Raw genomic sequence first — 13,721 nt, forward strand, 5'->3', positions numbered from 1 at the left:
AAATTTTTTCTCAAGTAATTTTGTATGTGCCTAAAATAAATATTAATTAAACTAAAAAAAAAAGTATATGTATTACTATATTCTGCTACACCACAGGATGTAAGTTCTGTGCTACCAAAGCCACCTAGTGAACATGAAGCTATGTAGGGCCTAGGTGACTTGTTTGTGATGGAATTAGAGTAAAGTGGGGCACTCTGAAGTCATATTGAACAAATAAACATGCCATGTTTTTGATTATGAAGTCCCATTAAAACATCAAAAAAATATTGCACAAATGACAATGTCAAAAGTGAACTATGATAAGCTTATGACATGAGGTACGTTATGTCAAATATTTGTTAGCAAATGAATATTTATTTTCAAGTGTTATTATTTGAGGTCGAATCGAATATGAATAGTTTATTATTCATATTCATGTTCGAAAATTTAAATATTCTCACAGGCATAATAAAATTATGATTTTAAAAAATTTAAATATTCTCACAGGCATAATAAAATTATGATTTTAATAATAGTTGAGTGGGAAGAACTGGGTTCATATAGGGATAGCCCAATTAATTATTAATTTTATTTTTTTTGCACAGTTTTATTGACTGCTAATGTTTACAACATCCTTACACACTGCACACCTCGCAGGGCCGCACCCCTCGCCGCCGTTGCACTTCCCTTCGCAATCTCCATTGCCACAGTCGCACTTCCCTGCGCCATCTTCGTTGCCACCATCGCACTTCCCTTCACCGAGCCACCCCCGCAGAGGCTGGCGTCCAGGCTTATATAGACCCTGGCGCCCTTCTAGAAGTGACAAGCGCGACTGGGGCCAGTCGCGTTGAGAAGGGCATTGTTAGCTCACACGATGACCCGAGATGACAAGTCACGTCATCCCGCGCCGACCCGACACCCGAAGTGTCGAGAAGGGCGTCGGCAGCTCGTGTGACGGCCCGTGGAATTCCCACAGACTGTCCGGCGCAGCGTGGGGAGCGAAGAGGAGGAGGGAGATAGCGACGACCCTTGTAATCCGGGCAGGCACATGTGGCATGTCTTACGTCAATGGATGGCGCATGACGTCAGTGGCCATGCGGGGCCGCCAGCCAGCTCCAAACCTGGCATCGCTGTCCAGTCTCTCTCGCGTTTGTAACAATAATAATAATAATTATTATTATTATGGTAAAAGAGAATATCAAATAAGTCTTGTATATTTTTTTTCATGTAGATTTTTATTAACGCTTCTTTTTACATAACTGCATTGCATATTAATCAGGATTATTTACAATAACTTCCTGCAAAACAAAGAGGCCCCATAAACAGCTTTACACAACTACATATTGTTATTCCCTATGCTTCTCAATACTTTGGACTTTGTACATTATGCAAGTTCATTTTTTTTTTTAATGTTCAGGAACATTATTTTTTTTATTTGTGTAAGTAAATGTATCCTAACAGTTTAGACTATTCATCCTACTGGACTTAATCTCTACTATTCCTGTTATGCAAACAATAGAGCCATCCATGAATGTAATCAGGCAATACCTGTGACAGAAAATAGGAGTTCCTAATGAGAAAATAATTGTAACACTCATCAGCACATAGGTGTACAGTTTTGACATGCAGGAACATATCAGAAATTGTAGGTATAGTAAGAAGACAGTTTATTACAAGAGGATGAAAATACACCAACAATGTTCCTGAGAACTAATATTTGAAGATAACTGTGAAACAGCTAACATCATTTTTAAATTAATACATAATACAATGAGACAGGCTAATAGAAGAACATTAATTGGCATATGGAAAAACATAATTTACTGATCTGTTGATCCTGTTGTGCAGGAATTTAGTAATACCTAGTCTAAGTAACTTTTCAACTTAGAACATTTATGGATGGCCCTGACTGGATAAACGTTTTTATAAATAGCATATGCAGTATCCAGTCTGATAATTTGTACTTAAATTATATCCAAAGGAATACAAAATATTTTTTTTTTTGATATAGCAGATCAATAAAATTATTAAAACTATTAATAAAAAAAAAGTACATTGAAATCAATGTACGCATTAGTTCTGCATCTGATACAAAATACAAAACATTAAAATGTTACTGAAAACGTAACACAAATTTACTGCTAGACAGTCTGACAGTAGCTTGCTCAATAAAAAGTACACACACAAAAACTATGCACATATAACACATGTGCCTTGAGATGAAGATGCGGAACAGTAGGAGTAAGAGGTATGATACAGTGCTTGTTTTTACACATAGTATTCACAGAAACGTCGGCATGATCACACTGCGCGCTCCTCCGACTTGCAGTCGCTCTCTTCGTCAGAACAGTCCTCGTCGTGGTTGTGCGTGAGGCAACGTGGTGTTTCTGGCCTCACGTGCGGCACTTGGCTTTGTGCATGTTCCACCACCTGCAGCAAACAGAACAAGTGTACTTCAGTCCAGGCTATTAACAACTTACTTTTTATCACATATAGAGCAAAGCTTCACTAGAACCAACTTCAAGGGACCAAATATTTTCAATTTTGCCATGTTCATTTAAGAGAAACTTCTTCACAGCCGGCAGGTAAGTTGCATGAATGCAAAAATGGGCTGGGAGATTCTTCCACACCCCCCTTACAGTCCAGATCTCGCCTCCTCAGATTTTGTATGTTTGGGCCCCTTAAGGAAGCTCTACACGGCAAAAATTTGCCTCCAATGAAGAAGTATAGATTCATTATTTGCAAATGTGGCTCCGAAAGCAGCCAAAATAATTTCATGCCAGAGGCATATGCAACTTAATGGAACAATGGGACAAGTGTTGGGGGGGGGGAGGGGTGTGTTTATATTGCAAAATAGGTAAAATTTTATTTTGATTAAATACACAGTTTTTGAGCTACACTGATTTGCCTCATTACTTATTGGAAAAAAAAATTATAATTGAAGTGTGTTGAGCGTATTGGTCCAAAGATAGGTCGACCTTTTTTGCCAGTTTTGTCAACCTTGAAATCTAGTCGGCCTTAAATGGGGTCACTAGCCAAAATAGTATAATTAAACACATACATTTCAAGGAGAATCACTTATGGCATAAAAGTGTTATCACATATACAATTTATTGACCTAAAATTACGCTGTACTTACATGGAATTAGTAATTTTTCCAACTTAGAAATTATTAAACACACTTAACCCCAATAACGTAACATATTTTAAGTCAAGTACACAGATGTGGTAACTTGTAGCACATAGCTTTTAAAAGCTCGGTCTGGTTATTTTTGAACTGTATTTAACAGGCTGCGGTAATTTTATTTGCTTGGAAAATGAGGTATTTACAGTAAACATTTAGTAAAAACAACAATTTTGCCGTAAGGTTATTTACCGTACTATGCTTTACTTACTTTTCTACCACAGGAAAAACAAAATGGCGCATCAGTATTGGCAACTTGTAGTTGCGACACGAATAAACAAATACCAGTACATACCAACAGTAACAAGAACAATAAAACCTATTTGCAATATTGGCTGTTTTATGGTTGATTCATACACGTTTTACATGAAACCTTTTTGGGTTTTTTACATCAAAATTAAACGTACCAGTAAATGTTTTTACGTCACAATTTCTGTGAACTTAGAAAATGTAGCCATTGCAGTATAAAATGTTGGCACCACTACAAAAAAATGTGAAGATAAACGGAAACACAGCTTATATATATTTATATTTTTTGGTAAGTAAGAGTAACACATTAGGTCAGTTCAATAAATACTAACTTAGTTGAAGTGTTACTGTGGTAATATGCTGTTGATAATCATTTTAGTTAGTTAAAATTTATTTTTCCCTGATTTTGAGTGTGCTGTAGAAGGGGTCGGCCTATTTTCGAACCAATACGGTATGTGCGTAAAAACCCTCCTGTGTTGGTTTTTAATATATATAATGTCATTAGTAATTAAAAATTTTTTATTTAAAATATCTGAGCAGTGTGTGAAAAGCACCATTGTGTTAGTTGCTACATCTGCTGGCTTCCTGCCTGTCGGTGCCGGCCAATGACCTGACTTGCTGGGCTGGCATTCGGCTGGAGCAGAAAAACTAAAAATAAACCTGCCAGAGTTTGTGTGTACACATTCTGTGAGTGTGTGTGACCATGTAGCGGTGTTGATGATTCTACCTTCTTCCCTCATCAGTCATCATTGTAAATGTACATTAATTGGCACTGCACACAATACCCACATTTCTATTATGACAGGTTTTTAAGATGCAACTGTGACACAACATTGTTTTCTGCGTAAGATTTCTCAGCTTTCAAATGCAACATTCAAAGACAAAAACAACAACCATCATTGGTGCTTTGAAAGCCACACTTCAAAGCAGGGTTTTTAAGTTCCTCCAGCCCTTCTCCCCGTGATAATTTCTGTGACTGTAATGTGCATGCTAGTTTTTAATTAACTTAAAACATTATGCTAATGGTACATTAACAAACACACAATGAACATGAAATTATTCTCTAAAAGTGTTGTAATTACTCAAGTTCGGCTTGAATTTTAAGGACCAAACTAATAAATTATCAAGGGTGGACTTGACTCAGCGGTATTATCATTGAACTCTGCTTGACTCGACTCGATACAAAAATTTGCAGAATCACCCATCTCTACTGACAACAGTTAATCAGACTGGTTACCACATGTTGGGTTCCCACATCATACAACATAGCCTTGTGATGGCTTTGTGCTTACTACTTCCTGCTTGTTCGCTGGCGAACTATTTTGAAAGGTTCATTGCTCTTGACCGTTCATTTCCGGATGTGTCCACTCCCTTACTATGTGTGTCAAGAGGGCACGATTCAGGTATTTGGTTCTCATGGCACAATAAATTAAAGACTCCTGAATGAGATGCGAAATAGGTGGATTGTTCTTGGCATCTGCACCTCCTGCAACTTGACCGAAACCCTTGCCACTCGGCTGGCTTGTGGAGAGAGAGTCACCAAGACCCCGATGAACATCTCAACCGCTTGGCGCTCTCTTTCTGAGTAGAGGGCAAGCACCTGGGAAGGCATCTCAAGGCTGATGCTAGAAAAGGACTTTACCTTGTGGTGCCTGGGATCCTCTTCATCATTCAGGACTGAGAAGACACGCGAGCGAGAGATCATTGGGCTCTCCATCACAAACCTCTGCTCATGGGCCACAGTCGATTCATGTGGCATCTGCAAGAGACAGCAGCAAACAGTCTTCTATTATAATCTGAAAATGTCGCAAACAACTAAGCCATATTTCGGCTATTCCATTTCTAGCAATAAAAAATAAAATAAATAAAAAAAAGAGAGAAAATTGCGATGAAATATGATACCAAAGAACAGACTTCACAAAAAAACCCTACTAAAATTATGCATTTGGTACTATCTTACATTCTACATGATAAACATACTAGGCTTTCTTGCATTTTACAATACTTTTCTCTGTTTTCTGGATCAAAACAAAATTTTTTGCAAGAGATAAATGAGTGCAAATTTTTTTCTCTGTCTCTTCTATCCCCTACTACTGTATTCTACCAATTTCAAGTTATTTAATCAAATAAGCTGTGTCATGTCGATTCCACCAATGGTGTCAATCCCACAGCAGAAACCACAGCTACTATGTATTGCAGTGAGTCACTAACTAAATATTGAAATGTATATTACTTGAAAGTAATAGCCTTACAAGTAATATGCAAAAATTTCATAAAATAAAATTTCAAATAAGCTACAGAGAAATGTAATAGTTCTAATGATTCTGTAGTTAAGGAGGGGAGCTAATATAAAACATTACATTCATGACATTAAATAGTTCAAAGTTTAGCCTTGAACTATTTACGAATTCATAGTCTCAAATACTCAACCATTATAGTTTCATGCAACTTCTGACGAAAGAAAAACACACATACACACATGTATACATGTATACATTTATTACATGTATACATGTAATAAATAAATTTCAAAAATTAGAGCACGGGATTGGCTATCGACAACCCTTCCACCCAAGCAACACCTGATCTCTTGTTTGTCTACGACAAATTGAAAAGCAAAATGTGAGTTAAAATATGAACTGCTAACTCATGTAGTAAGTACCCCGTTTTATCGTATAATCGTCACACTGTTATTTTAGAGCATCCAAATTTGAAAGAAGAAAATCTCGCATAAAAATTGCATGATGCTTTTGATCCCGCTGTTAGATTCCGAGCACTTTGTATACGTAGTAAACATGACCTTGCCAAAGATCACAGGGCAGTTTTCATGTTGCAGTCAGGCCAAGGTAGTTAAAATGGAAAAACACTGTAATTAGAGTAATAATTGTTTAAGATATTCCCACAAAATATGGTCAAATGTTTCGGTCCGGCCATTTTGTATACGTAGTAAACATGACCTTGCCAAAGATCACAGGGCAGTTTTCATGTTGCAGTCAGGCCAAGGTAGTTAAAATGGAAAAACACTGTAATTAGAGTAATAATTGTTTAAGATATTCCCACAAAATATGGTCAAATGTTTCGGTCCGGCCATTTTCTCCGTGAGATATACATATTTTGTTTTTTCATTGCTTAAAATCTTTGTTTCCCATAAAAACATTTTTTTAAATTTAAGCTGAAATCCATTGTTTGTTAGAATATTACTATTTAAGTAACAGAAATAAGAAGTTTCCAATGTGTAAATTCTCTTTCATACACTGTTTCAAACTTTATAATCTTTATCTGTTCCGTCAGCGCTGTGAAGCATTTACGAAAATGAAAATGTAGCCAAGCACTAGTTGGCATTATACATGTTTGGTTACACTGATGCCTGTACAGAGTGTGCGCACAAAGTCTATCACATCCATTGATAGCTTGCCGATTGCATGTGCGCACTGTCTCATGTGCCAAGTAAACTACACTTGAAAGCCTGGCCCGCACTCTTTCATGAGTGTATATTATGATGACGATAGTTAACAATATATAGATATGCTACGTTAGTTTCGCCTCACATTTGAGTCACGATTTTAATTCTCATTTAAGTTGATATGTTTTTGTTAAATGACAAATTAATTTTAAACGTTTGGCATGCTTTTATAAACTCTGCTTTTTAATTAAACTTAATTTCCATGCAACAGCTTTGTTGTTATGAAAAAATTAACCTCAACAAAAATACTTTTCTTGCGTAAAAATTGCACCCCTACTTTTCAAACTTGAATTTAGCATAAAATTATGATTATATGATAAAATACAGTAAGCTGTTGTTTCAACATTGACTTGGAACTGGCACCGCAAATAGCAAACACAAGAAAATAAGAACTAGCAGCCAGCACAGATGCGCAGGGATACGTACCAGCATGGCAGGGGCACGGAACATGTAGCTGAAGGGGTAGTAGATCAGGTTGAGGAAGGAGGCAGCATACAGGTCGGCATAGCGTACCACCTGGGACGAGAAGAAGGTCTGTCGAGAGCCGCTGCGAAACAGACTGCCCATCATGCCGTACGACAGGTCCATCTTGTGCGTGACGTCCCTGATGGCCGCCCGTAGCTTCGAGATGTCTGGCTTCTCCTTCGCGCTGCTGTCCAGGTTCCTGCGACACATCCTCACTGCAACACGGCTCAACAGTGCTCACCTTCCGTCGCATGCCACTTCCTGCTTGCTCTGTTTCTCTAACGTTGAACTTTCATAATGCATTCCCGCTAATCTGAAAATTCTCAAACCAACTTATGACATTCATCCTTGTCACAAACCACACAAAATTCAACTTAAACATTCAACAGTACTACAGTGTTACACCTGTTCCATATTTGAACATTTTAACAATAGCATGAAATAAAGCGTGTTCAAATTACATGGCTGGAACACACTACATATGTTATTTTTAAAATATGTATGTCCAAAATATATCAATCTTTGATCTTTACATCACTGCACATGTCATTTCGAAAAGAGAGGTGCTGAATACCCACTTAGCTAGGCCTTTTTGATAGGTACTATAAGTTTGTTAATAAATTTTCTGCAGTGATAAGAATAATTTTCATAGTTCACCCACCATCATAAATGATCACCGTTTAATTGGTTGGACTCTCCATCAGTTTTGGCTACCCACGTGGAATCATCAACAGTCGGATGCTATTAGACAATCATCTAATACATATTTACCTCATTTCCTGTATGTACATATTCATTATTCAACAAATACTTTGCACTGAAGAAAATTTCTATGCTTATTAGTTTTGCTAATATACTATCAATACTCAAGCCCTGTCTAAAATACATCATATAAAAAAACAACAAAAAGTTTCAATTTTTTATTGAAAAATTAATAAATACTTGTAATTTTTTATTTCTTATTATGCATTTATGAATTTTTCCCATGACAAACAGTGCAGAACTACAATGCCATCGAAATTGCCCACAGCAGGAATCATTCAAAGAACATACTTGTACATGTCGCCCAGCATGACGTCGAGGGTCTGCAGCTCAGCAAACAGCTGGCACTTGTCCGTCCACACGTGCAGTTCCTGCACCAGCTCCGGCACCACCAGGAACGTGCGCCAGCCCCGGATCTTCTTGGACTTGAGGATGTCCCCGAATATGTGGTCCCCGATGTAGAGCACGTCCTTGCCCTTGGCGCCCAGCAGCTCCGTGAACACGTCGCACGAGCCTGCGCATCATTCGCCATCCTTTAAAGTTCTCTCTCTTAGGTAGCCAACAAGTAGAATTACACATATTATACATTCAACGGATAGCTATCAAAACTGATGTACAGCAACACTACTTTGCTATGTACCTGAAAAAAGAACGTCAGTAATTAATAATGAAAAATATTTTATATGTACATATTAATAAATGTAAACACATCACAGGGATATAAAAACATATTTTAAAAATTAGGAAACCCTTAAAAGTAAGTTAATTTTAAGAAGGTTCTACTGTATTATAAAGATTAAAAATGGTTATCCTGATTAGTACAGTCCAACAAAAAAAACTTGAATCAAAATTTTTAAAACTTCCCCACACCAAAATGAACACTTAAAAATAAATAAATAAATCTGTTTATTAATTTTCAATTTATTCTTTAAAGGCACTGGGGGACCGCCAAGTAAACTTAGGTAAGTAACAAAACAACATTACCAAATTAATAAGGTATAACTTGCTCATTTCAAATCATAATTTTTTTTAGTGGGCTGTAAAAGTAAAGTTATATGTGTTGCCTAACAATGGAAAATTTTTAAAAAAATGTATGTCTCATGAGTGAGCATGATGCATACAATTAAGCAAAGATTTTAGTCATGCATAATTGCCCCTAGTATTTTACGAGCAGCAAATAAACGCAAAATATATCTAGTGGAAAAATTAATACTAATAAGTTAATATGCAATGCTTATATAGTTAATCATTCGTATGTATTGTCATAAACTCAAAATCATACCGTAAAAATGCAACAAACCTACATGGGTAGTACAATTAGGTAAGCATTTAAAATTTGGAATGTGTTATATCACACAATAATAACTTTTAGGATGTATGGCACGTCAAAGAAAAGGAATAATAAAGCAACACCCAAAATTTAAATTTAAAACTTATCCTTTGATCAACTAAAAAAAAGATTCCTGGTTTCCTTATATAAAAAATAATAATGCATTCTTTACAACAGTTCACTACATAATTATATAAATGGCATACTAATTAGTTCCAAACTAACCAGACATGTTCAATTATGATGTAAAAACTTTTTTTTTTTATTTGCCTGAAGCGAGTCATACTTTTGAGAGATAAAATTAAAAAAAAAAAACTTGACCCTGAAAAGCATTGTTATTACTTACTTCCTCAGTCAAAAAGGATAATTTTAAAACGTGAAAGTACACATTCTAATGAAAAATGTTGGAAAAAAAAAAAATTTAATTATTTTTTCTGGGAGCAAAATATTTTACTCATCTTCCACTTGATAACACAAATGTGTTAGTGTGTTGTGTGAACTGTTGGCGGAGGGCGACTCACCGCCAGAGTAGACCTGCCCCTTCTGCAGGGGCCCCATGTGGGTGCCGATCTTGAGCGCCCCGGTGGTGGTGTCCACCTGCCGCAGGATGGTGCCCTCCCCGAAGAACAGGGGCTTGCGAGCGTCCACCACGATCGTGTCAAAGTACGTCTTCCAGTCCCTGTGCGGCTCCTCCGGCTAGACGCAAACACAGGTACCACGCTGCCGTGAGTAGCCACATGCACCGCCACGCTGGCAGACAATACACTCCAGCCCTCACCATCTGCATTAGGAAAACTGGTAGGTGTTCCTACAGTCAAGCACATTGCTGACATTCGCTCCGAAGATGGAATTCAACACAGAACATCACAGTTCGTGGGCCTGCAAAATTAACCCCACATTACTTGAAATGCCACTGCTAGCATAACTGAATTTTACACCTGTCCTACCAATTTGGTTTCTTGTTTGCATAAATTTATGAAGCTAACCAACTATTGTTCCAAGCAGGAAAAAAAAATAAATGTAAACTACCTTGTGAAACCAAATGAACCATCAGGAAGGAGAAAGACAAAAATGCATTTTGTTTACATACCCTACAATAAACAAACTGATACCCTCTAGGTATAGCATACAACGGAGGTTTTATTATCCATGGCCCATAACCATAAGACACCACTGCAGCAGTCAGTACAAACGAATTAACAGCAAATTTTTGTTGTAACTGTTGATCACCAATGTCCCATATCTTCAGAAGGAGAGAGGTTAACTACCATATGCAGAGGACTAAGTGATAATGATATGTCCTATAGAGCCACATGCAGTAAATTTTCAACATAAGGAACTGTAAAATGTATTACGTGTCTTCAATTGAAATGAACCTCAGACATGCGCAAACAGGAGGCAATATTCTGTAATTCAAAAAGTGTGACGTTCTGAACATGTCGACCTGTTCAGAGGAGGTCACTACTCACCCTAGCACCATGCGGGAAGTCGAACAAGTAAGTCATGATCTTGTCGGTGAAGCAGTAGTCGCTGTTGGTGAGCAGGAACACCTTGGCCCCGCTCTCTCGTATCCTGGTGAGGAACATGGGCAGTCTCTCGTCCTTCTTCACGTACTCATCCAGCTGCTCGATGGTGCGAGACTTCAGATCCCCCTGCAACCACACGAGCGTTGTCAGGTGCATCTGTGCGCGCCGCTACTGGCCACTCCCCGGAGACACGTGTGAGGTGACAGCTGTAAGCTGCGTGGAACCAAGATCCTGCACATCCTAGTCATTCAGCATTCTGGTCATTGAAAATCTTTAAATATTTTATATTCAAAAGCTCCATGGAAGTTCTTGCTGATAACAGTAATATTTCTTTCAAAGATGAGAGAATTGTTTAAATATAAGACTTGACTTAAAACATTTACATAAACATATTAAAATGCAGTAATTTCCAGCTGTCTAAATGTCAGGGAACAGTGCAGGAGGGAAGGGGAAAAGTGAACACTTGCCTGGATGTGCACCCAGTCCACTGCGTTGCGCACGTCCTGTAGGATGGATTTGAAGGACATGAACAGATCCCCGGCCTTTATGCCCATCTTCTCCCTGCAAACAAAACAAGTGTTCCACAGCCTGCCACAAATGTCGCTACCAGGTGGCCTGAGTAGCACACAAACAGAAGACACTTACAAGCAACTGACAGTTAAAAAGAAGAAACAATATTTTTTTGATTGTGCAGTGTTAAGTATTTTATGGTCTGCAAGAATTTTTTTCACATAGTAGCAAACAGATAAATAGGCATAGTCTAGTATTTATTCAGTGTGTACAATGCAGGAAATTACATTTACAAATAAATTTTGAATAAAAATGAAATACAAACCAAGGGACATGAAAACTATATTGTAGACAATCTTAATCAACAGACTATTAAATGCATCTGACTCACATCAATCAGTATCAGTAAATCACACTCAAAAAAATCTTTTTTGTACAGATTTTCGTTTTTTTTTTCCTTTGAAAAAAAGGACAGTTGCTGGATTCTAAGAAAACCCATCTGGATTCTTAACAAGGCTACAAGCTAGATTAATACATTTATTAGCCATCATGCAATACTGCACTATGTAGAGAACACAAAAATATTCAGTTTCAATTTGTGTTAGCCTAAAATTCTAAATACTTATATTTAACTTTAGGCTTGGTTCTGCTATTGGCTCAAAGTTTATGTGGAAGACTCTGAGCCAAAGAGAAACTCTCAACAAAATAAGAGTCAAACCACAGGAATAATAGTTAAGACATCTCTCAAGTGGACAGACAATGATAAATCAACATTACAAAAAAAAAATGGCTGCATAACACAATTAGTTACCAATATAAACTCATTTACACTGTAAAAATAAAAAAGTGCTTTTAGCCTCTTCTTTAACTTAATTTTAAATATTGATGGAAAATATGTAACACGTTCAGAATATTTGTAAATAACTTTCATACAAACATAAAATTATTTTGAGTCTTACTTAGTCTACAAATATGCCATATCTATGAGACCACTAGATTATGACTAGAGTACAAATCTTGTTATGTAATTCAAAATTACTACTGTATTTCACAAAAATGGGTCTATTTCGTACAGCTGAGGAACCATTTGTAATAACCCTCATGACCTTTTTTTCTTTATTCTAATTTACGAAACATGAATTTGTCGAATGCCTAATCGAGAGGGCAGGAAACTGGCCCACCTAAAGCGGGAGGGATGACAGGTGTGAACATACCATGGATGTCTTGAACATGGCTCAGAACAACTAGTTAACAATGCAACTTGAATGCCGAATTCAGAATTGTGAAATGAGTTGGCCTTGAACCATAACATTATATTTATTTATAAATGTGATCATTGTCACAGAGGTGCTATGAGCCCTTTATTTGTAACATCTCAGACAAGTAAAAAGCATGAATGATCACAAAGAGAAACCCTGTAATTCTGGCCCTGTATATCTGGCTCAGCATTACCAACTAAATATCTTACAGAAAAAAAGGCATCTCAGGTAACACACACTATTACACTGAAAAATGTAAGATTCCTGCATAAAAGTCACATTGTAAAACTTGGCATCAATCCAAAAACTCATACTAAAATAGTACCATTTAAAAAATATTTTACAAAAGAAAGAAGCTTGTAGGTGCATTAACAGCCTCCAAGAACCTATACACATGATGGAGGCCTTGTGCACTCATGCACAAACAACCAGAAGTATATTATGTTTATCCTAAGAAAGGGCACATGGCTATTAACAGGCGGGGAGGCACTGACCTGGTATACTGAGGAGAATTCGTAAAGAAGTCAATGAGGCAAGCCAGCATGTAAGTCTCGGGCAGGTTGAACAGTGTGTTGAGCACATATACTCGAGATTCGTCCAGTAGCAGGAACTTGTTGGGGTACAGTTCGTACACCTGTGAACTGAGTCACATCAGCGCACCATTAGCCACCAATGACGCCCATCAGGGATAAATGTTACAGGACATTATTGCCAGAGATAAATTTTTCACACTCACTCCACCAATAGCCTGATTCCTAAGAGGCCCAGGTAAAAAACTATTAAATCATAAGCTCAAGACTACATCATAACTTTACACTGGAGCACTATAATAAATAACTAGATCTGCCTGGGTTCGGGAGGCCACTAGTCCTCGCTTCAAGGGTCTCCAGGACGAACAGGTATGACAACTGTCGCAGCCCCGTCAGACATCAGCAGAACCGACAACAATCGATGCACATTTACAGTTAGAGAGAGCCATATTTGAAATGCAAAT

At 37.4% G+C, this 13,721-nt stretch overlaps 1 protein-coding gene across 3 annotated transcripts in view; it reads right to left on the reverse strand.

The window, feature by feature from the left end:
* Positions 1-570: 570 nt before the first annotated feature.
* LOC134530580 (cytosolic purine 5'-nucleotidase) overlaps positions 571-13,721 on the reverse strand; it is a 150,298-nt gene continuing 137,147 nt past the window's right edge. For all 3 annotated transcript variants that reach the window (XM_063365551.1, XM_063365550.1, XM_063365552.1), the window contains 8 exons: positions 13,222-13,368; positions 11,426-11,519; positions 10,902-11,084; positions 9,954-10,128; positions 8,394-8,616; positions 7,302-7,539; positions 5,055-5,171; positions 571-2,409 (listed from right to left, as the gene is read on the reverse strand). In XM_063365551.1, the coding sequence (XP_063221621.1) occupies positions 2,281-2,409; positions 5,055-5,171; positions 7,302-7,539; positions 8,394-8,616; positions 9,954-10,128; positions 10,902-11,084; positions 11,426-11,519; positions 13,222-13,368 (1,306 nt within the window). In that variant the 3' untranslated portion in view covers positions 571-2,280. The remainder of the gene's footprint in view (positions 2,410-5,054; positions 5,172-7,301; positions 7,540-8,393; positions 8,617-9,953; positions 10,129-10,901; positions 11,085-11,425; positions 11,520-13,221; positions 13,369-13,721) is intronic.

This window comes from Bacillus rossius, chromosome 3 (genome assembly GCF_032445375.1).
Source record: "Bacillus rossius redtenbacheri isolate Brsri chromosome 3, Brsri_v3, whole genome shotgun sequence".
In the NCBI taxonomy this organism is placed as follows: domain Eukaryota; kingdom Metazoa; phylum Arthropoda; class Insecta; order Phasmatodea; family Bacillidae; genus Bacillus; species Bacillus rossius.